This window comes from Pristis pectinata, chromosome 29 (genome assembly GCF_009764475.1).
Source record: "Pristis pectinata isolate sPriPec2 chromosome 29, sPriPec2.1.pri, whole genome shotgun sequence".
Lineage (NCBI taxonomy): Eukaryota > Metazoa > Chordata > Chondrichthyes > Rhinopristiformes > Pristidae > Pristis > Pristis pectinata.
This window is the reverse complement of record NC_067433.1, coordinates 1,747,402-1,774,180: the sequence shown is the minus strand read 5'-3', so window position 1 is coordinate 1,774,180 and position 26,779 is coordinate 1,747,402. Positions and strand designations below refer to the sequence as shown.

The window sequence follows — 26,779 nt, the reverse complement described above, 5'->3', positions numbered from 1 at the left end:
ACCCATGTTTGGGAATTAAAAGAAGGAAAGGTAGAAGTGGGGAGGGGGAGCTGCATAGTTTCCAGTCCTTGGGAAAGAGGCTCAAAGTGAAAAGAGCACTGTGAAAGAGGAGGAAGGACTTGCACCGCCACACTGCTTTGAAGCCAGTGAGTGGTTTAGTCGTCAGTTTTAATGTAGTAATTGCAGTTCAGAGTAAGCTCCCACCAACGACAAGGAACAGATAAACCGTTCATAGAGATCAATTCATTACACAGTGCAGATACATTGAGTTAGTACAGAGTGCATTGAGCTAGTACAGGGTAAAAACAATAACAGAATACAGAGTAAAGTGTCACAGCTTCAGGGAAGTGCATTGCAGGTAGACAATAAGGTGCAAGGTCATAAGGTAGATTGTGAGGTGAAGAGTCCATCTCATCGTATAAGGGAACCGTTCAATAGTCTTATCACAGTGGGATAGAAGCTGTCCTTGAGCCTGGTGGTATGTGTCCTCAGGCTCTTGTATCTTCTGCCTGATGAGAGAGGAGAGAAGAGAGAATGACCTGGGTGGGTGGGGTCTTTGATTATGCTGGCTGCTTCACCAAGGCAGTGAGAGGTATAGACAGAGTCCATGAAGGGGAGGCTGCTCCGTAACATGCTGGGCTGTGTCCGCAACTCCCTGCAGTCCCTTGTGGTCCTGGGCAGAGTAGTTGCCATATCAAGCCGTGATGCATCCAGATAGGATGCTTTCTGTGGTGCATCAATAAAAATTGGTGAGTGTCAAAGGGGACATGCAAAATTTCTTTAGCCTCCTGAGGAAGTAGAGGCGCTGGTGAGCTTTCTTGGCCATGGCGTCTACGTGGTTGAACCAGGACAGGCTATTGGTGATGTTGTCAACTGTGCTATCAGGTGGACCTTTGTTATCAGTATCTTGTTCAATGGCCATTCTGAGTTTAGTCAGGATCATGCAGTTCCAGACCTGTTCACAGCCCAGATCCAAACATGGACCAAAGGGCAGAATTCTGGAGGTGGGTGGACTGCCCTCGACGTCAAAGCAGCATTTGACCTGGTATGGTAAACTTAATGTGAATGGGCTTGAAAGGGAGAAGACTCCAGTGGTTGGAGTCAGACATCACACAAAGTAAGATGGGGCTTCAGTCACCGTAGCTCCAGGACATCGCTGCAGGAGCTCTTCAGAATCCTGTCTCCAACCATCTTCAGCTAATTCTTCAGTCACCTTCTTTCTGTCAGAAGGTCAGAAATGGGGATGTTTGCTGACTGTACCATGTTCAATTCCATTCGCAACTCCTCAGCCAATGAGTCAGCTCATTCCTGCATGCAGCAAGATCTGGACAACAAATCAGCATAGGCTCATGTCACAAAATTGTCAGGAAGTGACCATTTCCAATAGGTGGGGGTGGGGTAGGGGGGCTCTAACCATCTACTCCTGAAGTTCAGTGGCATTACCATTGCGGAGACTCCCACCATCAACATTCAAGAAGTCACATTGACCAAAAGCTAAACTTGAGCAGCCACACAAATACTGTGGGCATAAGAGCAGATCAGAGGCTGGGTATCCTGTGGTGAGTGACTTACCTGCTGACACTCCACAAGTTTTCCACAATTCAGGAGTGTAATAGAATACCTTCCACTTGTCTGGGTGAGTGTAACACCAACAACTCTCAAGCAGCTCAACACCATCCAGGACGAAGCAGCCCATTTGACTGGCAGCCCATGTACCACATGAAGCATTCATTGCGTCCACCACTGGTGCACTGCAGTTACTTGCCCAACACTCTGACGCTACTCCGACACTCCTCCTTAACCCATGACCTCTACAACCAAGAAGGGTGAGGTCAGAGGGTGCAGGGGAACACCATCTCCCTGCAGGCTCCCCTCTAAGTCACACACCATCCTCATTTAGAAATATATGAGGGCTGGTGGTTTGTATAATGTAGAAGGTTGCTGTAGGTTATGACCGGACATTGATTGGATGCAGACCTGGGCTGAGAAGTGGCAGATGGAATTCAACCTGGAAAAGCGTGAAGTGATACACTTTGGAAGATCGAATTTGATGGCAGAGTACAAGGTTAATGGCAGGACTCTTAGCAGTGTGGAGGAACAGAGGGATCTCCACACTCCACACATCCATAGATCCCTCAAAGTTACCACGCAGGTCGATAGGGTTGTTAAGAAGGCGTATGGAGTGTTGGCCTTCATTAGTCGGGGTACTGAGTTCAAGAGCCGTGAGGTAATGTTGCAGCTCTATAGAACTCTGGTTAGACCACACTTGGAGTATTGTGTTCAGTCCTGGTTGCCTCATTATAGGAAGGATGTGAAAGCTTTAGAGGGGGTGCAGAGGAGATTTACCAGGATGCTGTCTGGATTGGAGAGCATGTCTTATGAGGATAGGTTGAATGAGTTTTTCTCTTTGGAGCAAAGGAGGATGAGAGGTGACTTGACAGAGGTGTACAAGATGATAAGAGGCATAGATCGAGTGGACAGTCAGAGACTTTTTCCCAGGGCGAAAATGGCTAACACAAGGGGGCATAATTTTAAGGTGATTGGAGGAAGGTTATAGGGGGGATGTCAGAAGTACATTTTTTACACAGAGAGTCGTGGGTGCATGGAACGCACTGCCAGCAGAGGTGGTGGGGGCAGATACATTAGGGACATTTAGGAGACTCTTAGATAGGCACATGAATGATATTAAAATGGAGGGCTATGTGGGAGGGAAGGGTTAGATAGATCTTAGAGCAGGTTAAAATGTTGGCACAGCATCGTGGGCTGAAGGGCCTGTACTGTGCTGTAGTGTTCTATGCTCTATGTATCACTACTCATTCTTTGCCACTGAGTCTAAATTCTGAAGTTCTTCCCTTCAGCACTGTGGGAGCACCTTCACCCACTGAAGGACTGCAGTGGTTCAACAGGAGGGTCACACCCACCTTCTCAAGGGTAGTTATGGATGGGCAGTAACACACAGGCCCCGAGAAACTCAATGAATAGAAAAAAATCACTGCATCTACAACAGTGCGGCACTCCCTCAGTGCCAGCTTTCCATCCTCACTACCCGTTGACAGTGTGTCTCTTCAACAGTACTGTGCTTCTCAGCTCTGGTCCAGTAGTGGTGTGGGTCTGCTGGTCCCTTGTGCCCCCTGTTTGCTTTGGACCACTTTCTCAGGATTAGTGTTGTTGTGACTTGATTATTTAATTCCTCTTGCTGTGTTGTGGCAAAGAGAATGAAGAGAGGTCAGGCTACATCCTTGGTGAGTTATAATCCCAACCACGGCCACAGGTTGAGTGCTTTGCTCTGGCTACAGACCCTGACTCCACTCCCTCATTAACCTAAGGACACTGCAAAATACTACACAGCAAAACAGTCGAAGTTCTGATGACATCTGATCTGAGAGATGTTGCAGTCAGTCTGATTCGTGACTTCACACTGCCCACTGATGGGTCATCTCACTTAGTGGAGACATGAGTGGGCTTCTCTAACTCACTGGAACAGCAGAGGGAGGGAGTGGCTTTGATGTGGTCCACTCTCAAGCTGGAAAGAGCGACATTCTTTCAGCACCTACCCCAATGTCGAAGAATTAGTCTTTTCAGAAGATGGATCACTAGGAGTCAATGAACTGGACTGGCTAACTTGTTAAGTGTCCATATAGTACCTCCATATTGGTGCTGCTTAATGTCTGAAGCATTCATTCCCTCTATCACAACACCTTGGTTGCAGGGTGCATCTACAGAATGCAGGTCCTGTCAACAACAGCATGTCCAAACCTGGCAACCCTACTACCCAGCAGGACAACGGCAGCATCCACATGGGAACGCCACCAGCAGCCAGTTCAGCTCCAAGTCAGACAACTTTCTGACGATGAAATATATCATCACTCTTCCACAGTCAATGTCCCGAAGCCCCACATCACCATGGGACAGTCTACACCACACCGACTGCAGCAGCTCATGGCCCTAACCCTAGCCCTAAAGCAAGGGTAATTAGGGATAGGCAATAAATGTCCACATCCTGCATGGGTTTCTGAGAGAATGTTGACCTTTGCAGATGTGCAGACTGACCAGCCGTGAGTAAGGTAACAGCGGAAGATCCGAGGTACAAACCAGCTGTCAGCATGGCCTCTCACTCACCGTGAACAATCTGATTCTCAGGTCCAGGGTCTAGGCAGGAGGTGGGACTCATCCTCCCTCCCTCCACAACTAGCTCAGGTGAGACCATCTGTAATGTGTGACCAGCCTCCCTGCTTGAGATTATCCATGTTAGCATAGACCTGGAATGGAACCAATAGCTTCAAGTAACGTGAGGTGTGTGGGGCACTGGTCCAGTGGGTGGTGGGTCATTGGTGGGGCACAGTGTTTGTGGGTTAATCCTCTGTCTAATGTGGATAGTCATTGTCTCCTGGCACTTGGCATGCTGTGACCTGTCGGACAGCCAATGTGCTTAGGAGTAGGGTGCATATCAGGATGGCAGCCTGTCCCCATTTCCCTTGTGAGGGTGGTGGTGAGCCTCCTCCTTGAATCACAGCCACGGGATGAAGGGCCGGTGATGATCTACCACACCAGTGAGGGACGGAAGTCACATATAACAAAAAACCTCAGTCCTTCCACTTCAGATCCTGGAGAACACAGAGGAACCAGAGAGATGCAAGTATTCAGTTAACATTCCTCTGAAGGTCATGGGGAACTGGCACAGAGGAAGCCACTGTAGGTCAGCCATGTTGAATGGGGAGGCAGGTGTGAGGGGCCGAGTGGCCTACTCCTGCTCCCATTGTGTTGTGTTTTGTGTGCCCACTCTGACATCCACTGGTACAGACAGCTGGTTGGTAAATAGCTGCCAACCTCAGTCTTAGGAATATTTCTTGCCCCTGAGGGCAGAGGCTCTACCCGTTGTCAGAGAATTCTCAGCATCTTGTTCATTCTTCAAGCAACCTCACTACAATATGAGGATATTCAGCCCAAGTCTATCCCAGCTCAATAAAATCGCTCCAGATTCCAACATCTGCAATCGCATCTAAAACCATTCCGATCTATGATCTAACTCCACAAACCCTTTCTCCCATATCTCTTAATACTTTTACTCAATAAAAGTCTATCGATCTCAGATTTAAAATCAACAATTGACCAAGAATGTCGCCGACTACCCACCCCCCCCCCCCCATCCCCATCGATGCTGCCTGACCCACTGAGTCCCTCCAGCAGTGTGTTGTTGGCTCTTTGAGTGGCTGAGGGAAGCGGGGCGGCGTTAGGACCCGGAGGAGTGTGTGTAGTCCCTCTCTCTCTCGCCTTCGGATGTGGGACTGAGTTGCCGAGTCCTGCAGAGAGTCTGGGCAGGTTTGAAACTCGCAGACCTATGCAAGCCGAACGTGGGCAGGCGGCAGCAGCCGGGAGACGTGGATTAGTGGGTTTAATGGTCGTGCCTGGCGGGCTATTTGAGAGCATCGACCGCCTGTGTTTAAATATATTTTAATTGCAGAAGAAAGGATATGCAGAGAGAGAGAATGCAAAAAATGCGGCGGTTTCCAGCTGCCTAGCTCCGGGTAGATGCGAAGTGGAAGCAACTAACGGGACGGGGATCCCCAGGCACAAGAAAACGTCTGGAGCACATAAAGAGTCATGTCCTGGTGCGAGCGAAGGCTGAGGGAGACCGGCAGGGATATGTTGCAATCCAGCTCTGGGCTCGCAGAAACTTTGTGAGAGGGAGGAGAGTTTTTGCAACTTTTCCCCCCCGGTTTTGCGGAGTGTTGGGGCGGTGGGAGATGCAGGGGTCGCTCTGAGGAATTCACCATGGTCTGGCTGCTCACCGTGGGGTTGTTACTGTCGCTCGCCTGCCGGACGGACTGTTGCCCAGAGCTGCTGACCAACACTTGTGTGTGCATGCAGGAGAGGAGCAAGGCGCACACTTCCCCCCAGCTCCGGAGGAAGGTGGTTTGTAGCAAGCAGGAGTTACTGGACGTCCCGGACAGCAGCCTGCTCCCCAACAGGACCGTGCATCTGTGAGTCAGTCTCCTCTCACCAGTGTTGCTGAACGTACCCCGCTGAGACACCCCTACGTTACCACCACTACCCCCACTCACCCCCTCACCATTACCCCCACTACCTGCACTCACCCCTCTCAATCCGCACCCCCTCCCCTATCGCCCCTCAGCCCATTATTACCCCCAAAACCCCTGATCCCTCATCACCCCCACTCCTTTACTCAACTCCCGTCACCCCCACCCCCAACCATCAACCCCTCATCATCACCCCTTACCCCCTTCAAGCCACAGATCCCCTTAATCTCTTCGTTTTTACCCCCCCCCACCAGAAATGGGACCCTACGAGGGGACGCTGAAGCCAATTAACAGTGACATCAGCAATAACAAAATAATCTTTGCATTGAATGGTTGGACACGGAGTGCACCAGTGATGTCAGTTTATGAGGGAACATGTAAACAGGCGGGAAACACGCAGCAAAAGCATAACTAAAGAATCTGCAATGAATCAGAATTAAATAATGAAATCAATGTTAGACACGGAATCCACAAGTCACCAACCGGTCACCCAGTTGTTGTGTACATGGAGACACACAGTGAGATGCACCTTTTGTGTAGTGTTGTGGGGACAGCCCGCAAGTGTCGCCACACTTCTGGCCCCAACACAGCAATGATGAACAGAGAACCAGAGAAAGAGCAAGGAATTGGAGTAAAGGTGCAAAGCTGTGAATTGTATGAGTGACCCGTGTGGAAATCCGAGTGTACCTCCAAGTGGGGTGAGAGAGGGGGAGGGGGTGGGGGAGGATGGCAGAGTTGGTGAGTTGGATGTGGGGAGGTCGGTCATAGTCATACAGCAGGGAAACAGGCCCTTCGGCCCAACTCGTCTGTGCTGGTCAAGATGCATATCTAAGCTAGTCTTATTCGGCTGAAATGGCCCATGTCCCTCTAAACCTTTCTTATCCATGTATCTGTTGGTGGCCATGGGGTGGTGGGTTGGGTGTGAAGAGGCTGGTGTGATTGGTCGAGGGACGATAGTGGAGTTGGCGGGTCGGTTGAAGAGGTGGTTGGGGGTGGTGGGTCAGCTGGGGAGGTTGGGGGTTTAGGGTGGTGGGTTGAAGGGAATCGATTTCTCTGGGACTTGACCACTGCTGGTTTCTGGGAGTGACGGGTCTGCTGGAAGTTCCTTGGCCACGGCCGTGGTCACCAACCCCTTGCCCAGTGCTGAGGTTAGTGGTTACCAGGGCAGTGTGGGTGGAGGCAGTACTGAGGGCAGGGGGAGCAGATACCAGCCAGGTTGTAGATCAACTTGGACTGAAGGTGGGAGGGATCCCAGAGTGGGTGTTGAAGTGGGACACCCTGCTGTGTCTGCATATCCATATTCCAGTATGTCACAAAGCCCATTGGGGCACGGTGAATGTGCACAGCAAGATCCCAGACAGCAACAGGAGAGGTAGCCGGGTGATCCATATTATTTATCCCTCATCCACGATCACCGTTGGCCACTGAACTGCCCCACATCTTCATTGGACGTGGGGAATGGGAGCAGGGAGGGTGCGGTGTTAGAGAGGGGTGAGAGGGGGATGGGTGTGAGGCAGTGTCACGTAGGGGGACAGCCGTGGAGAGGTGAGAGGCGGACGGGTGTGGGGGCTGGGCAGGGGGGTGGTGGAGGAATGGGGAGGGTGGGGTGGGGGTGGTGGAGATGGGATAGGGGTGGTGATGCTTTGCAGTGATTTTCCTGGCCAGGGTGGGGGTGGTGTAGATGGGACCTCAGTTTAATGACCAAAAGACAACATTCTCCAGTTTGAATCGAGTTGATTTAATTGGAAGGGGGGATAGCAGGGACCTGGGGACTGAATGGCTGCTGCCTGTATAATGGCCATGGGGAGCTGATTGCCCCTTTGTGTATGCTGAGCTGGAGCAGCTGAAGAGTGTCTGGGTTCCTGTGTCACTTGCTCCAGGGCTGAGAGTCCTTGCTGTGATTTTGTGTTGCACGATATGAAGGGAGACCGGTTTTGCCTTTCCCCACAGGATGGGGGAGAAGGGTTAATAGGATAACAGTCATCTGTACCCTTTTCCCCCTCTCTGTTTTTGTGCTTGCCAAGTGTTGAAGGGTTCCCTGGTAAACGTTGCTGTTCACTCCTGTGAAACACATGAGACCAGTTAGAGAGTTTAAGAGAGGTGCAGAGAGCTGGCATCGATTGGTGGGCCAAATGGCCTCCCTCAGTGCTGTACGTGCTGTGTAAGTAGTTTAGATATCATGCTGTAAAAGTAGAGAAGTGCTTTAATTTTCACTGCCAAGAGATCGGTACTGAGTCTAACTTCAGATGCATCTTAAGGCTTCGGTAAAATGCAGAGGTTTGGAATAACTTTGGAAATGATGCATTATGTGGAAAGATGGGGGAAGCTGGGATCATTCTTGCAGGTAAACAAGGGGAGATTTGGTAGAGGTGATCCAAGTTAATGGAATAGGTAAAGAGTAATGGTTTAGAGGAGGGTGGTTTGGAAACCATGGATAGCAAATGAAGTAGAAGGGAAGGGAGATGCTTTGGGTATCAGGTTGCTGTGATCTGGAAGCAGATTTGAGAGGAGCTGTCACAAGGGAGTTTGATGATGGTTTGAGGTGGGAGAACTCAGAGGCATCCAGGAAAGAGTGGGAATGAGGTGCAGTTTTAAAGATCTGGTCCAGCATCGTGGGCTAGAAGCCCTCTTCAATGCCATGTGATTCTGATAAGGAAAGCAGCAAGGTTTGTCCATGGGTTGGCAATACGCGGGATGTTGGGTGTCTATAAAAGGGAAGAATTAGTCTGAGGTTTTAGTGCAGACTCTCCTGAGTATTTCTGATTTAAGTAATGTGTCAGCTCCCATTGGGCCCACTGACTACTCGTGTCTGGTATTTTCCAGTCATTGGAGGTGAGGCCCAGGACTCGGTGGGAAACACTCTCACCCTGAGTCAGACGATTATGGTTGAGGCCCTAATCTGGACTCTTCCTCCAGATGTGGGGCGGCACTAAGGGAGGGTCGCACTGTGGGAGGGGCAGTACCGAGGGAGTGTCGCACTGTGGGAGGGGCAGTGCTGTGGGAGTGTCACACTGTGGGAGGGGCAGTGCTGTGGGAGTGTCACACTGTGGGAGGGGCAGTACTGAGGGAGTGCACACTGTTGGGGGGCAGTACTGAGGGAGTGCACACTGTTGGGGGGCAGTACTGAGGGAGTGCACACTGTGGGAGGGGCAGTACTGAGCCGGCCGCCTGTCACTTCTGCGGCCGGGAGGAGACGGTGTACCACGCGTACGCGGAGTGCGAGAGGTTGCAGCCCCTCTTCGAGTATCTGCGGGGGCTGCTGCTGAAGTTCTGGTTGCACTTCAGCCTGGCGCTGTTGATTTACGGGCACCCGGTGCGGCGCGGGGAGGGGCACGCGGCGGATCTCCTGGTGGGTCTCCTGCTGGGCCTGGCCAAGCTGGCCATCCACAGGACGCGTCAGTGGGCGGCCGAGGGTCCCAGCAGGTCGGCCTGCCTGCCCGTCTTCGGCGCTGACGTGCGCGCGCGGGTGCGTCTGGAGAGGGAGCACGCGGTTTCCGCGGGCACCCTAGCCGAGTTCCGCGCTCGGTGGGCCCCTCAGGGGATCGCGTGTGTCGTGGACGGTACGGACACGATTCTTATTTGAAGTGTCGCGTTGGCGGGTGTAGAGTCGCGTGTGTGTTTCGGTAGTATTAGTTTGCATTCTCTACTGTAGTATGTCGTTGCGTAGTTTCTTCTTTTCTGTATTAGATGTCGTGTATTGACACTGGTTGTCTTTTGCAGTGCTTTTAGTGAATAAACGTTTATTATTAAAAAAAAAGGGCAGTACTGAGGGAGGGTCACACTGTGGGAGGGGCAATACTGAGGGAGGGTCACACTGTGGGTGAGGCTGTTCTTTGGATGATACATTAAACCCATATCTTACATTAAAGATTCCACATCTTCTTTTGAAGAAGAGCAGGGAGTTGTCCAGTGTCCTGAGGCCAAGGTTATCCCTCAGCCAACATTACAGGGCATGGGTTTAGGGTGAGGGGATGCAAGGAGGAGCTTCTCCCCTGGAGGGGGGGTTGGAATCTGGAATGCACTGCCTGAGGGGATGGTGGCGGCAAAGATTCTCACCACGTGTAAGTATCTGGATGAGCACTTGAATCACTGTCTACAGACCAAGTGCTGATAAATGGGATGAGTAGATAGGTACCCATTGGCCAGCATGGATGTTGTGGGCCAAAGGGCCAGTGTCAGTGCTGTATGACACTGTGATTGTATCATTAATAGAGATGACCTGGTCATACAGCCTTCCTCTTGCCCCTCCATTTCAGGGCTCATTTCTTTGGCAGCCCATTCCTGAATTACTGCTGCCCCTTTGCTCTGCGTGATCTGACAGTGACTGGCTGTCTCCAACCAAACCACGTGTGAATACTTTTATTTATCCTGGGGGTTCCGAGTCTTCCCTTTGGAAACTGAGCAATGAGGACTCACACCCACCAGGAGACAAATGGTTCTGGGCAGCAGACGTGAATCATGCAGAGAACTGTAAGGAGGAGGGCAGACTTTAGACAGGCCCTGCACTGGTCAGGGTCCTTGCTCGTATGTCCATGATGTGCCCCATAGTGCAGCCAGTGAAATTCATCTGCTGGGTTTAATTGTTACTGCAGAAGTTCCTGAGGTTGTCAGTTCAAAGCCCAAGTCAGAGACGTGAATCGGATTACACCTAAAGATTCACATTTTCACGGTTCCCTTGCAAACAGTACAGGACATCTTGAAGTGAAGATTTTGCAGTGTAGGAACGTGGCAAGCTGTCTGCACAAAGCAAGCTCCCACAAACTGCACGAGATAATGAGCAGGCAGTGAGAAACAAGTTAATGGCATTGGATGTGTCAGTTATACTCTCCCCACACGTTTGCTTCCAAGTAGATTTGAGTGTGCAACAAGTGTATATGATGAGTTTGGATCCAACGATCAAAGACTATAGTTTCTCTGCTTATGTGCTTTGATGATGTTCACTGCAGAAGGACAGTAGGGTGAACTCTTAAATATAGTGAGTGATCTTTTCCATCTATCTGTGAGAGCAGACATTACCTTGGTTTAAGAAGATGGCATGTGGGACTCTTCAGAATATCCCCCTGCATTGGAGAGAGGACAGAAACTGCATCTGTCTGAACAATGGTGGCATTTGTTGCTGATGTTGACTGGCTGTTCAGGGGCTGGAGTCCCTCAGTGGGGGATTCCTGTTTGTCCATGGGGTTTTGGCTCCAGCTGTGAACCTGGCAGTGCTTTGACTGCCATCAGCTGGCAGGTCATGTCAGGATACATGGTTGACCCCTGGGCTTGAGAGTCACATTGGAGTGAGGGATATGGCAGGCCACAAGGGCAGTTTGTGGCATGTACGTTTGCTGCTGCTGTTGGTGATCTCCAGTGTCACAGGGATGCTGCTGCAGATATTCACAAAGTGAGTTGTAGTTGATTGGGAGAGAGCAGGGGAATCGCAGTCAGAAGACAGTACACAGCAGTGTATGGATAGAGCCTCTGCCTCACAGCGCCAGAGACGCAGGTTCAATCCTGACCTCTGGCACTGTCTGTCCGCAGTTTGCATGTTCTCCCTGTGACCACATGGGTTTCTCCCGGGTGCTCCAGTTTCCTCCCACATTCCCAAAGATATGCGAGTTGGTAGATTAATCGGCCACTGTAAATTGTCCCAAGTGTGTAGGTGAGTGGTAGATTCTCGGGGGGGGGGAGTGATGGGGATGTGGGGAGAATGGGATTAATGTAGAATTAGTGCAGTTGGGTGGTTGATGGTCCGTGCAGTCTCGATGGGCTGAAGGTCCTGTTTTCATGCAGTTCCTTTCTCTGAAAACAAGAGGGAGTCTTGGATAAAACAGCACTGCATCCTCCTCCTGAGCCTAAGCCACCCGACCTGTTCTTTCCCGTGCCACAGCCCTCTCCCATTGTCATAGTTTGTGTAAGTGGGAGCTCGTTTTCCTGCTGTCTTTGAGCAGGATATGTTTGGTTTTCTCTGTGAACAGCTGTGGTGATGTCAGTGACAAAAAGAGCTGAACACCTCTGGACAAAATTTCTCTTTCTGCTATTTCAAATAGTGTGTGAAAACAGCAGATGGAAGTGTCATGTTGGTGTGTTGGAGCACATTCTGCTGTCTAGAGCACAGTCTGATTCAATCTGCCTCCTCTGTGGTACACCAGTCTGAGGTTCGGGGTTCAGACTCTGTCCAGCATCAGTACAGAGGGAACTCTGCACTCGGGGCAGCTGACTTTTGGAAGAGATGTCTCCAATTCCCACCTTTGGGGAGATGAGCGGATCATCTGCCTTCAGCTGTACCTTGGAGAAGCCCACTGCCCTTCAAAAGTAACTCTAATCGGGCACGCCGAGGGCATAAAGAGCTCTGGAGAAATCATGGAATCTGGCAGCACAGAAGGGTGAGGTTTGCTGGCTCTTTGTTGTAAGGCTTGGAAACTGTGATCTTAAGGCCATGAATTCCCGGCCCCAGCTCACCAAAGGGGAAGCATTTGTCAAGTAGGAGACACAAGAGACTGCAGATACTGGAATCTGGAGATTGCTGTTACATTTGTCAAGCATTTCTTCTGGATGGTGCAGCTGTACTGACAATCGGTTTGTTGTCACCTTGGACAAAGCCGTGCCCCATCTTCTGAGGCAGTCCCTCGGGATCGAGGGTGACTTCTATTGAGATTCTCTGAGGAGGTCGATGTTGGAACCACAGACTCTTCTACCGATGGGCAGGTACTGTGCTCCTGCCACTTACGCAGGGTCTCTGCTCCCGATGCTCAGCCTTGAGATTCTCAATCCCATCCCAAATGTTCCTTCTGCACGTTGAGTGGTCATGGGCCAGAGATTCCCTGGATGTGGTGGGAATATTGCATTTCTTCTGGGAGCACATCCATTAATCTTTTCCCCATCCACCACCTCAACATTCACTCCCTCCACTGTGGATGCAGTGTGTATCATCTACAAAATGCACTGAAGTTTCTCGCCCCAACTACTCGAACAGAACTGTCCAAATCTGCAAACTCTCAGGAAAGGGGACCAGGCCAGTGGGTGCATGGAAACACCGCCCCCTCCTGGGTGCCACCTGACTTGGAAATGTGTCACTGGTCCTTCATAATCACTGGGTCTAAATCCTGGAGCTCCCTCCCTACCTCACTGAGGGAGCATCTTCATACAGACTGCAGCGGTCCAAGGAAGTGGCTCACCCCATCTTCTCAAGGGCACTTGGGGATGGGCAATAAATGCAAGTGAGTGTCACATCCCGTAACTGAATAAGTTATTCTTCTGACAACGCAGGGTTTCAGTAGGAGTCACCAGGAAAGGCGATGTATCTGTGTTGGAAGGAGAGTTTAAAATTATCATGGAGAGGGATCAGGAAAGAGTCATTGGTGGATTATGGTGTGGCTCACATTCCTGCCTGTAACTCACTCTGTATCTGCTGTTCTTTATACAAAGCTTGGCATCAGGTTTCACCCTGGAACTGACTCCTGGCAATCTGTTATTCAATATATAACCCCCTGCCCCGCAATTAAATTGCAGCCCCATAAATCACTCCAGGGTATGAGTTATTCTTTACATATCCCTTGCCTCTGCCTGGTCTCCGGTCTGCTGATCTCCGGTTCTCTGTTGTGACGTGAGGGGTAGTGTTAGGTTGGTGTTGCCCACATGGCAGGAGTGTGCTGACTGTTGTTATCCGTCCTCCAGCCACGTGAATACTCTATGGTTAGGCAGCCAGTAATTTCCATAGTTTTCCTTACATTTCTGGGTGTGTTCTTCAAAGGGAGGCTGTGCAAACTGCACTGTAGCAAAAATAATTGACTTGCCAAAGCTGCCATTTCCTGTTTACAGTAATTGAACAGCATTAGGGCCATGTTGAGAGGTCATGCAGCTCCTCGGAGTGGGGTAGCAGACAGAACCACTCTCTGACATACCGGGGACTCTGGTCCTGGACCCTGCTATTTGAAGGCTGGAGGAAGGAACGGGGGCCTTCCTCAGGGCTTTCAAAGGCACTGGACACGTCTTGACAACAGTTTGTGTCCTGAGCATTACTGTGGAGACGAGCAGGGCAGTCAAAGCCGTGCACAGCAGGACTCCACATTCAGCAACCATCCTTAATGTTGTCACATATCAAAAGCCTTGCTTCTCCCTGTCACCTTTTTCTGTTTTTAGTGCCAAAGTACACACAAAACAGAGGTTGCCTTTAAGATCATTGAAGTGTGAGTATGTATTTTGTTCAGCATTTATTGCACTTGAGGAGAAAGGACCGAGCACTGCCTTGGACTGTTGTGTTCCTGGTGAAGGTGCTCTCACAGTGCTGTTGGGAAGTTCCAGGATTTGGACCCAGCCACAACGAAGAGATGGCAATGTATTTCCAAGTCAGGGTGGTGAGGCCATGGCGGTGTTCTCCTACACCTGCCACCCTTGCCCTTTTTGGTGGTAGAGGTTGTGGGTTCAGGAGGTGTTGTCAGAAAGGCTGGACAAGTAACTGCAGTGTATTTTGTAGCTGGTACACACTGCAGCTATTGTGCACAGACAGTGAAAGGAATGAATGTTTAGGGTGGGGGACAGGGTGTTGATCGAGCCTGGATTGTGTTGAACATTGAGATTTGCTGGAGCTGGATCACACTCTTGACTCATGCCCTGTAGATGGTGGAAAGACCTTGGGGTGTCAGGAGGTGAGTCACTTGCCACAGGATCCCCAGCCTCTGACCTGCTCTGGTAGCCATGGTATTTTGTCACTGAACTAGTTGTGTTTCACTTCCACCATGGTGGATGCAGTGTGTATCGTCTACAAAATACCCCAGGATGTTGATGGTTGGGATTGCAGCGATGGTAATGCCAAGGTAGGCATTGGGCCCTCTCTTGTTGAGCAGAGTCATTGCCTTTACACTTGTGGTGTGAAGCTATTAGCTCATGACTCAGTGTTGTCTGAGGCTTGTTGAATGCAGGCATGGGCTGCCTCATTTGCTCAGGAGCTGTGAATGGAACCTTGTGCGGCCGTCAGCAAACATCCCCACTTCTGACCACATGATGGGAGGGCGGTCACTGATGAAGCAGCTGAAGGTGGTTGGGACCAGGGCACTGCCCTGAGGAACTCCTGCAGTGACATGCTGGGCTGGTTAATTGACCTCCAACAACCACAACCACCTTCCTTTCTCTGAGGTATGACTCCAACTTTGGGAGTGCTTTTGGTTTGATGCCCGCTGACATTTATTCTTTGCCACATTAAACAAGTGCTGCCTTGATGCCTCACCGCTGGAATCCATTTTGTTGGTCCGTGTTTGAACCCAGGCTGTGGGGTCTGGAGCCTGGGCATCAGTAAGAAGGTTATTGGTGAGTTAGTGCTGTTGATGACTGAGGGAGACTGATCAGGCAGGAATTACCCGATTAGATTTGTCCTGGGCAATCTTCCCCATTTTTGGGTAGATGCCAGTGTTGTATCTGGACTGGAACAGTTTGGCTGTAGGCATAGCTAGTTCTGGAGTGCAGGTCTTCTGTACTACAGCTGAGATGTTGTTCAGCCCTGTATCCAGTGCTCTCAGCTGATTCCTAGGATAGGTGCAGAAAGTCAGATTGGCTGAAGAGAGTCAGATTGGAAGCCAGATGACCATCTAACTGGAACTTCTGGCTGAACAAGGTTGCTAATGCTTCAGCCTTGTCTTTGGTTCTCGTGTGCTGGACCCCACTATTTTTAAGCATGGGTGATGTTCCTGGAACCTCCCCCTCCCATTCATAACTCGCTAGGAGATCTTCAATCTGATCCGAAGGTTGTGGGCTTGTTTACTGTGTAGCATGCACTGAGTCCTCACTCCTATTGTGCCTCTTTACACTCACTGAACTAGGGTTGTTGCCCAAGCTGGAGTTGTATCAGAGCGAGGGACCTGGCTGGTCATGAGGTACAGTTTGTGGTGGAGTATGTTGCTGCTGTAATTGGATCTCTAGCGTCTCAGGGATGCCCATTTCTGGGGTGCCAGATCAATTCTGGATCATCCCATTGACACGGAGAGTGCCCCTGCTGTGAAGTCAGGGTCTGCAGCAGCTGGAGGCCACAATTACACCTCCAACTAGGGATTGAGAAACAGCAACTTGAGTTTTGTAAAGCATCTTTGAATCTAGTAACAGATCCCAAGAGTGTTGGAGGAGTGGCGCCGGAGTCTCATCTCACTGTGGAGTGGGTACAGAGGACATGTGATCTCCCCTCTGCTGGGCTTGCAGGTTCCTGTGGCACTGAGCACTAGAGTTCTCCCCAACGTTCTGGGGCCAATATATATTGTCCAATCATTATTACTAAAATGGATGGCCACTGGCTGGAGTGGCAGTGGGTCATGGTGTTGGATTTCCTACATTAACAACAGTGGGCGCTCTGCAGAACATTCCTGACAGTAAGGGGCTCCTCAGGATGTCCTGGAGACGTAATGGTGGTGAATGTAGAGTGGGCTCTTGCAGCGTCTCGAAGCGCAGGGTCGACCCTTCCCTGTCCACCCTTCCCTAATTAACACACAATGGCACTTCCATTTGGGAACAATGATCCTGACTTGCCTGAAATAACAGAGCTTGATTGAGGAGTGAAAGCTCGACGTCCTTGGGAACTCTCTGGGAAGTGGGCTGGGCGGCAGCAGCTAAACAAGCAGGTCAGGAGGTCAGCAGGAAGAGTCCGCTTTCTGTGCTGTGGTCGACTGCATTACTTCCAGATCTGGCCAGCAGCCGGCTGCCCTCCCGTGTTCTGTGTTCTGTCTGTAAACGCTTAGCAATGCCCGTCGGACACCTTGTATCGTGCTTTACTATGGATGATTAAAAAAGACTCGCAGGAAACAATGGAGCGGAAATTCTCTCAGATGTAGAGTGTAATACCAAATAGTTTCAGATACATTATTGTCATGTGTACTGAGGTTGTGAAAGACTTTGTTTTGCATGCCGTCCATAGTGGGCAGTGGGTTAGTGTGGGATTGGTGCAGGGCTGTGGGCTGGGAGTGGGGTGGTGGGATTAGTCTGGGATTGGTCCAGGGCTGTGGGCTGGGAGTGGGGTGGTGGGATTAATCTGGGATTGGTGCAGGGCTGGGAGTGGGGTGGTGGGATTAGTCTGGGATTAGTGCAGGGCTGGGAGTGGGGTGGTGGGATTAGTCTGGGATTGGTGCAGGGTCTGGGCCTGTTATACTGCATGTGCTGAGCTGGGCTGATGTAGGGGTCGAATGGGTCACCTGGACTCGATCTCTGAGCTGTGACACGGTGCCACATGAACAGTTGACTAGCCGATGGGTTGGCTCACATTCCTGAGCCTGGACCCATGTCAAGGTTGCTGTGGGTAACAATCTGTTTCACACTCTTCCACAACCGGGGAAATTCCTTGCTAGAACTTCACTAGATTCAGTGGAATGAAAGCCCAAGCCTGCCAATGATCGTGTGATGCACAGAGCTGTGCTTCTGGGCTGCAGATGAGTGTACAGCATGCACGAGCTCGCTCACACATCTGGGAGTCTGTAGGCTGCTCCAGTCAACAGAAGGATCTCTGGAACCAGATTTTAGTAAATGATTCATTGTTCTCTCAATCTCTGTCTCCCTCCTCACTATCTCTGTTGTATGAAGCAGTCTACATTTGGCACTCCCTCCTCCCAGTCACTGTAACTCCACCATGGTCTGATTTTCTGTCTCATCCCTGCCTCGCTCCATATCTCCTCAAGTTGTCACCTCCTGGCCTGAACCCAGTTCCCAGGATTTTCAAGTTCCCTGCCTTTCTCCAATGTGCCAGCTTTGAACCCCCATCTCTGCGTCAGATCCAACCTTGACCCATTGGCCCTGCCCTTGACCACGTTCTCGAGTGGCACTTGAATCCACAAGCTTCAAGTCGAAGCTGAAAGAGCAACCCTGCGACTCTCAGCTGTTCCCTTCAGGAGTGCGTTGCAGACAGTGTAACACAGCCGGTGAAATCTCCTGTTGGCAATGATCAGCCAAGATGGAATTCCTATTTTATCAACAACACATTGCTGTACAGATTGAGAAAGTGATAAAACGTTTGGGGTCCTGGGCTATTTAAAATGTAAGTAAGAGAGTGCAAAGTCAGGAGGTTGTACTGAATTTTAATAAATCTGGAACATTGCATCTGAGCATGGTGATTGCACCATCGAGGTCTGGTTGAATGTAGTTAAAACCTGACCCAACCACAGCCAATTCCAACCCGACCAGCCCCGCAGATGTAATTTGTTTGCCTCCCAACCCAAATCCAACATGTGGTTGGATCCTGTGGGCACCAGTCAGGTATCTGAGCTCCAATGTGGAGCAATAGGCACCACCCCCAGCTGTTTGTGGGCAGTCTAGCCAATCACATTCCACAGGACTCGGCTTACTGAGAGCTGGTCCAGACCAAGTCAGTCAGCGCTGGGGCAGAGTAGAGGAGGTGACTGGGCTCCCTCTCCACTGACCGATGCTGGATTTGTCCCTAGCCCAGGAGGCGGTGGTTACTTGGAGGTAGTGATGCAGCGTTGAGGAACACACCACTTCTTTCTGACCCTTCACCCTGGACAAGCCGATAATGTAACAGCTGCTCCTCGCGAGCCTCCCTGTCTGAACATGGTAGTGAGCCGTTGTTCCTCTGAGCAAGGCAGCGCCTCGTGACCTCACTGCTTATTCTCTTCATTAGTGTTCATTGTGTTTAAAATGGAAAGGAGGACTGGTATTTTAATGGGAACTTTCACAATCTCAGGACGTCCCAGCGCACTACCCAGATAATGAAATAGTTGCTGAAATTTGGTCAGTGGCAGTCAGTGTATGCACAGAAAGATCCAAAGTGATCCTAGCACTCTGGGCTGGGGTTTAACCCCAGCACCTTCGGGGGAGCTGAGAGTGGTTCCCACCAGGTGTGACTGACACCATACGGTGCTCCCAGGTTACGGCAGGCTTCCGCTCCCGTGAACCGTCTGTAACCCGGACAGTTCCCAAGTCAGATACGTAGTCGCAAACCGAGTTCCCACACGGCAGGCGATGCCTTCAGCTGCACCCCCCCCCCCCGCCCCCCCCCCCCCCCCCCCACCCCCAGCAGCTGGTAAATCCATCCCACCGGTCTCCCAAATGCTTGCTTGTATGTACGGGTTGTACATAAGTCGGGCTGGGGAGGATCTGTACTGACGAGTTCAATGCCAGTTGTTATTCCCGGTGGTGTTAGGGCAGTCTGTGGGGATGGAACTGTGACAACAGGTTGTGCCACACTTACTGCCCACTGCAGTGTCATCAGACCTTGGGTCACTCAGCGACCTCGGTGATGGTGTGGTGAGCAGACCCGAGTCCTTCACTCCCCAGTTGCTGGCCACGATGCAGGGAGCAAGGGGAAGGGAGGAGCGGTGGGCAATTTGTTGTTTACCCAAGCCGTTAGTGCTGGCAGCTGCGAGGGTCAGGGATGCAGCTCAGGGTCGGGCAGCTGGAGCTGGTTAATGAGGCCTCTGGGCTGACCTGGAAGAACCTGGGCAGACAAACCCCCTCAGCAGATTGCTTCCCAAAGTCGAGGGGGAGGGGGGAGGGATGCTCCGAGCCTTCCCCCGATTTTGTGCTCAGGCCGTTATAGTTCACTGTTCTTTTAAAATGAAGTTTCCTCCTCACTTCTGACCTCCCAGCAGCTGTTCCGTCTCATCTAGTTCCCCCGTCAAATCCCTCCTGACCTCATATTTCCCACAATCCCACACAGGCAACACAGTGGGACAAGGGGCAGAGCTGCTGCCCTACAGCACCAGAGACCCAGGTCTGATCCTGACCTCCGGTGCTATGCTGTCTGTATGGAGTTTGCACGTTCTCCCTGTGACCACGGGGGTTTCCCCCGGGTGCTCCGGTTTCCTCCCACTTCCCAAAGACGTGCGGGTCGGTGGGTTAATTGGCTGCTGTAAATTGCCTCCAGTGTGCGGGTGAGGGGTAGGATCTGGGGGGAGTCGGTGGGAGTGTGGGGAGAGCGGGTTATTGGGCAAATGAATGGATTAGTGGGATTACTCGGTGAGCCGGCATACGTTTGATGGGCCAAATGGTCTCCTGTGTCATAAGGAAATATGGAAATAGAAGGAAGCCATTCGGCCCATTGAGTCTATGCTGGCTGTCAGAGCACTCACATCAATCCCATTCCCCCTATTTCCTTGTAACCCATTCTCCCCACACTCCCATCAACTTCCCTATGGATCTCCTGCCACTCGCCTACACTAAGGGCAACTTATCGTGGCCAAGTAACCACACAGCCTTTGTGCTGGTTTCACCCAGCTTCAGTGCGTCCCTCAGCACGTACTCCTGCAGCCTGGAATGTGACAGTCGGCAGCGATCGGTGACGGATTACAGGATTACATCTGCTGAATCTCAATGGAATTATTTCTGGGAGATAAATCTGGCATGTACCAGAGACTAAACAGGAGAGCTCTCGGTAGGCTGAATGGCCTCAGTGCTGTGGTTGGCACAGATGTTGGATGAATGTGGAGGTGTGGGGAAGTCGGGCGTCCCAGGGAAGCTTCATTTGGTCTGGATGCTTGTCGGTTGGAGATTGGGTGTGGGGAGAGGAGGCGGAAGGAAATGGTGCAGTCAGAAGTGAAGGACGTTAATTCCTCGGTGCAGTTGCCCCCAGGGCCCGTCTTCAACAGGAGGGGACAATAAATACGCTCATAAATCCTGCCCTGAGCTAACGACGTCCCTTACACAGCAGGCACTGGGAGTCAATTAGGCCCGAGGTTCCGTGAGCTGCATGGCTCGCTCTGTGCTAATGAGAGCCTGTTGGCCGATTAGGGCTTAGAGGCGGCTCCATTTTGTCAGTGAGTTGCACACATGCACGGCCCAGAAACTCCTCTCCCCATTCCTGTCCCAAGTTCCTTGGGGCAGCTGGGAGATGTTGGAGAGACGGTTGGCCCACTGTCAGTTGGGGGCAGTGAGTCTGCAGGAACCTCCTTGGTCAGTGTGTTCCTGGAGGCTGCAATCTTCTCCTCCCCTCACCCTTCACCAATGTTTATGTGAAATAAAATGGAACATTTTTTAGAAAAAGTCTCCTTTGACTTTATTTCTGGGTGTTGCTCCCAGGACTGTTGCAGGAGACTAATCTCCCCTAATGCTGGAGACTCCAGACCGGCCGCTGAGCTTTGTAACTCTTGCAGCAGTTACTGGGTAGTTTTCCAATCGATCTTGTGAGTTGGGGAATGTGGATGTGTAGCTCAGCAGAGCGGGACCCAGTCTAGAGCCCAGCCTGATGCACTCTGTGGGCTCTCTCCTCGTGTCCTCGGCCATTGCAAAACATTAAATCTTTCTTCATCCAGTATTTGTGCATCTAGAATTTTTGTGCAACTGGCAACATTTTCTAAGAATGTGAAACAATTTCTTAACATTTTTTCAAAAACATAAATTTGAGTTTGGTGCACTGGGTCGCGATGTGATTTGTTCAGACGCCGTCTCCCGTTGGCCAGCAGCCACCCTCAGTCCCTGGCGTGTGCTTACAATTGTGTTTTGTAACCTGTCCTGTGGTTCTCCATCCATCCACCACATCGGGTGAATGTATTCCTGGCAAAGGGAGAGAAATAGGTTGAAACAAAGTGCGAATGGGTAAAACGGTGAAAATCGCAATGTTCTTATGAAAGAATTCATCATTGGTTCCTCAATGATTTATGACATTAGATCACAGCCTGCAAAGTTTAAGGTGTTCTTCCTGAACTCAGTGATACACCTGTTGAAAAGTAGTGTACGATGCATACACTCCTGGCTACAAATTTCTGGTCAAAGTAACATCAACAGAAATCTTCCCTGCACTCTGTTCAGTGCATTCACAGCTTTCCTGATGCTGCACTCCCCCAGTCTCGCCCCTCCCATAGTCTGACCCTCCCCCAATACCACCCCTCCCATAGTGTGACACTCCCTCAGCACCACCTCTCCCACAGTGTGACCCTCCCTCAGTACTGCCCCACCCACAGTTTGAACCTCCCTCAATACCACCCCTCCCACAGTGCGACCCTCCCTTAGTACCGCCCCTCCCACGGTGTGACCCTCCCTCAGTACTGTCTCTCCCACAGTGTGACCCTCTCTGAGTACTGCCCTTTTTTTTAATAATAAACGTTTATTCGCTAAAAGCACTACAAAAGACAACCAGTGTCAATACACGACATCCAATACAGAAAAGAAGAAACTACGCAACGACATACTACGGTAGAGAATGCAAACTAATACTAACGAAACACACATGCGATGCTACACCCGTCAACGCGACACGCGACACTTCAAATAAGAATCGCGTTCGTACCGTCCACCACACACGCGATCCCCTGAGGGGCCCACTGAGCGCGGAACTCGGCCAGGGTGCCCGTGGAGACATCAGTACTGCCTCTTTTTTTTACAAAATGTTTATTAGCTAAAAGCACTACAAAAGACAACCACTATCAATACATTACATCTAATACAGAAAGAAACAACGAAGCAACTACATAACTACAGAGAATAATGCAAACTAGTACCCGTGAAACACACATACAACATTATGTCCGCTACCACCACCACACAACACTTCAGATCAAAATAGCATCGGCCTCGTCCACGACACACGCGATCCCCTGAGGGGCCCACCGAGCGCGGAACTCAGCTAGGGTGCCCACGGAAACCGCGTGCTCTCTTGAGTACTGCCCCTCCCACAGTGCGACCCTCCCTCAGTACTGCCCCCCCCACAGTGTGACCATCCCTCAGTACTGCCCCTCCCACAGTGTGACCCTCCCTCAGTACTGCAGGTTTAACAAATGGAACTGGGGGTAAATTTCCAGCTGCTGATCAATGTGTCTGCTGGGAACCCAGGGTGTTGGTGGTGGCACAGAGCTGTGCACGCCAGGCGCAGATGGCAGTTCAGTTGGGTGAGTGGGGCTGGTCAGAAGCAGGGGTGGGGGAATCATACCTCCCTCCCCATTCAACCAGCAACTGGTCTTGTCTGCGGGACCTCAACTCACAGTAATGGTCACCAATCGTTCTGGAGTCAGAGCCACAGGGAGGGGGAGACATCACACTGGGAGCCCCACAGCCCATTTGTTTCCTTAGTAACAGGAGCACTCATTTAAAATATAAAGTTTGTTGCGGGGCTGTGTTGGCAGGTAGAAGGGATTACATGGAGCCAGCGGTGTGGTTTTACACTGGCTAATGTCCCTGGTTGCCCATTCGAGCAGTGGTTTGAACAATTCTGCCCTTTAATCAATCATTTTTGTATAATATCTAAATCCCTAGTGATGGGACTTTGAAGTAATAAATTGGAGCCGAAGGTAAAGCAACATCCTGCGTTAATGTGGCACTTTGGAGGGAGGGTGGGAGGTCCATTCCAGCACTGCTGTCACTTTGCATTGAGGAAGGATCACTGGTGATCGAACTGATCAGAGCACAGGTAGAGGGGCTGAATGGCCTCCTCCCATTGCTGTGGATTATTAACCTACCCTTCCCCTATCATTTACTTAGCTCCAGTGATGGATCCTTGGCCTTTACCTGCAAGCCCTCGATTAACGAGCACAGTTTTCTTTGCCCCGTCAAGATGTGTGTGCAGGGATGTGTGTGCATGCATCTCTGTATGCGTGTGCATGTGTCTGCCTGTGTGCATCTGTGCAAGTGTATGCCTGCATCTGCGTGTGTGTGCATATCTGTGTGTGTGCACGTGTGTCTCTGTGTATGTTTGTGTGTTTATCTGTGGGTCTCCGGCAGGATGGGGGCTGGAGTACCTCGACAGATGGGAGAGGGGCTGTTTGTGGCTATTCTGAGTGTAGCCTGGGTTAGCCAGTTTGCCCTGACACAGATCCCTCGGGGTGGATCAGAGGGACAGATGGACGGCCCTGTGTAGGTGTAGATCACACACACTGCACCCATTTTATTTGACCTGTTGACCCCTGCCCCTGACCCCACCCTTTCTTAGACACGGACGTGTATGGAGGCCCCTCTTTAACCTGTGCTCTCCCTCGCGCAGGTTCCTGCCGACTTTGAGATATTAGAGATCTGTGATGTCATCCTGAAGTTTGTGACGTTTCTGATTGAACAGCCAATCCCAGTCAGTACATGGTGCTGCATTTATAATGCATCTTTAAGGTGGTGGTGCTCTCAAGGCCCATCATTGTGCTAGCTTGGTCAGAGAGGAGAAGCAGAAGTTCAGGGATCTCTGTAGCTGGGCTCCCAATCACAGGGAAACAGGCCCTTTGGCCCATCGTGTCTGTATCAACCAACAACCACCCATTTACACTCATCCTACCCTGACCCATTTTATTCTCCCCACATTCCCATCAACTCCCCCCAGGTTCCGCCCCTCCCCCACAGAGCAGCTAATTAACCCACAAACCTGCATGTCTTTGGGATGTGGGAGGAAACCAGAGCACCCGGGGGAAACCCACGCAACATGCAAACTCCACACAGACAATGCCCGAGGTCAGGATTGAACCGGGGTCTCTGGAGCTGTGAGACATCAGCACTGGTCACCTAACTACAGGAAGGATATCAGTAAGATTGAAAGAGTGCAGAGGAGATTTACTAGAATGTTGCCGGGTCTTCAGGAGTTGAGTTACAGGGAAAGATTGAACAGGTTAGGACTTTATTCCTTGGAGCGTAGGAGAATGAGGGGAGATTTGATAGAGGTTTACAAAATAATGAGGGGTATAGACAGAGTAAATGCGAGCAGGCTCCTTCCACCTAGATTAGGAGAGATAAGTACGAGAGGACATGGCTTTATGGTGAAAGGGGAAAGGTTTAGGGGGAACATTAGGGGGAACTTCTTCACTCAGAGAGTGGTGGGAGTGTGGAACGAGCTGCCATCTGATGTAGTAAATGTGGGCTCACTCTTAAGTTTTAAGAATAAATTGGATAGATACATGGACGGGAGAGGTCTTGGAGGGTTATGGACTGGGTGCAGGTCAATGGGACTAGCGGAATAAAGTTTTGGCATAGACTAGAAGGGCCGAATGGCCTGTTTTCTGTGCTGTAGTATTCTATGGTTCTATTACCCCCTGTGCTACTGTGCCACCTGGAAGGGGGGGCTGAAGACTTCCCTTTCTCAAAGTTACCCCGATGTAGACGTTATTGTTCATTATTTTCCAGCTGAAACAGACCACTCTGTACCACTGTTCTGAAAGAGTTAATCCAAACTTTTTTTTTCCTTCTTTCCACAGAATACTGAGCAACAACAAGATTGCGTTGCTGAAGACGGGCACTTTCTCTGGACTGCGGGCTCTTGAGAAACTGTGAGTGTTTCTTGGCATTTTCTGCCCATGTGCTGTCAGCGTGAACTGTGTGTAGTGTGTTCCAGGAGCGGCTGTGATCCCCACAGTGTCTGGGAGATGCAACTGGAGTTATTGTACATTAACCTATTGGATCCAACATCCACTCTCTGCCTCCCCGTGAGCTCCTCCTTCACCTCTCCTCATTTCCTCCAACTATTTCCCTCTTCTGCCTCCTTCTCCCACTTCCCTCCTCCTATCCTGTACCCTCTCTCTTCCCCTTTCCTCCCTGCCTCCCATTTCCCCTCCCCACTTTCCCACTGCTTTACCTGTCTTGATGTTGGAATGTGGGGGTGGGGGTGGTGGACGGGGGGGGGAGTGTGAGCCAGCACACGGGGTTGAGTGGACTGGTGGAGTCTCAGCATCGAGGTGAGATGGCTGTGCGTTGCTTGAGGAGGGGCTGCAAGGAAAAGTGTTGAAGGTTGAATGCAAGAGGCAGCCTTGAACATCTGATCTGGAATTAGGAATTTCAGTATTGTGGATATCGGTGACCTGGACATGTTAACTCCGTGCTGACTGCAGACTGAATCCAGAACCTTCTGCTGACACAGCCCAACCTCTCTCTCTCTCATTAGAAGCACTCTCTGGGACCCCACAAACAAGGCCTGTCATCTCCTCCTTCTGATCTTCTTGTGGAAGCCATTTTCACAGCCACAGAACTGCCTTGTGGATCTGTGGCTACAGGAGGAGTTGTTCGGAGGGGGTGAAGTGCACCAGAATAACTTGGTGGGGAGAGTTGTGTTGGGGAGGCGAATGCAAACCAGCTGCTGGCTGGAGAGTTTGGCCCAATGTTTCTGGAAATCGGGAAGTGAATGGCTTGGACACACTGGGACCTGGTTAATCCTACACTGAAACAGTGCCCGCATTCAGAGATTCATTACAGCAGGCAAGTAGGCCATTTGGTCCATCAAGCATTTGCTGGTTCTCTGCAAGGGCAGTGCAGTCAGTCTTACTGCCAGCCCTTTCCTAATGCCCTGCCTTTTTATTCTCGAGTCTCGATGCAGATCCCCTTTGAACGGTTTGAGTGACTCTGCTCTCCCTGCCTGTCCAGGCACTGAATTCTAGTCTGTGCTCACTGTGTGGCAGAGATCTTCCACCGTCCCCTGACTCCCCTCCCCACACTTGGTGCATTATATCCTGGCCCCTGGTTCAGGGGTCTCCTGCCAATGGAAACTCTCTGAATTCACTTTGTCTCCACTATTCATGGTTTTGAACATTTTTGTCAATTCGTCTCTCGGCTTAAAGGAGAACAGTGCCCGCCGGCAGACTCCTAGCGCGGCGCCCGCCACTTTGTCTAACTGAAATCCCTCATCCATGGAGCGGTGCCGGTGAATCTTCTTGTGTCCCCCCAACCTCCCCCCCCCCCCCCCCCCCCGTCCTCTCTCATGGTGACCAGCTCTGATGGATGTGGGACCTTGTGCTCTGCAGTTCAACAAACCTTCTCTCTTGCACTCTCTGCCCAGGATCCTGTTTGTTCTTTAGCCACTTTCTTAACCTGAAGAGGAAACTGTTGTGTTATTAGTCAGTTGGTTTTCCTCAGTGGATGCCCTGGGACTCATTCCCCAG

At 50.9% G+C, this 26,779-nt stretch overlaps 1 protein-coding gene across 2 annotated transcripts in view; it reads left to right on the top strand.

Annotated features, from left to right (window-relative positions):
- The first annotated feature begins 5,300 nt into the window (after window positions 1–5,300).
- The window catches only part of LOC127584270 (adhesion G protein-coupled receptor A2-like), a 112,818-nt gene continuing 91,339 nt past the window's right edge, over window positions 5,301–26,779 (top strand). For both annotated transcript variants that reach the window (XM_052040920.1, XM_052040919.1), the window contains exons 1-2: window positions 5,301–5,981; window positions 25,106–25,177. In XM_052040920.1, the coding sequence (XP_051896880.1) occupies window positions 5,773–5,981; window positions 25,106–25,177 (281 nt within the window). In that variant the 5' untranslated portion in view covers window positions 5,301–5,772. The remainder of the gene's footprint in view (window positions 5,982–25,105; window positions 25,178–26,779) is intronic.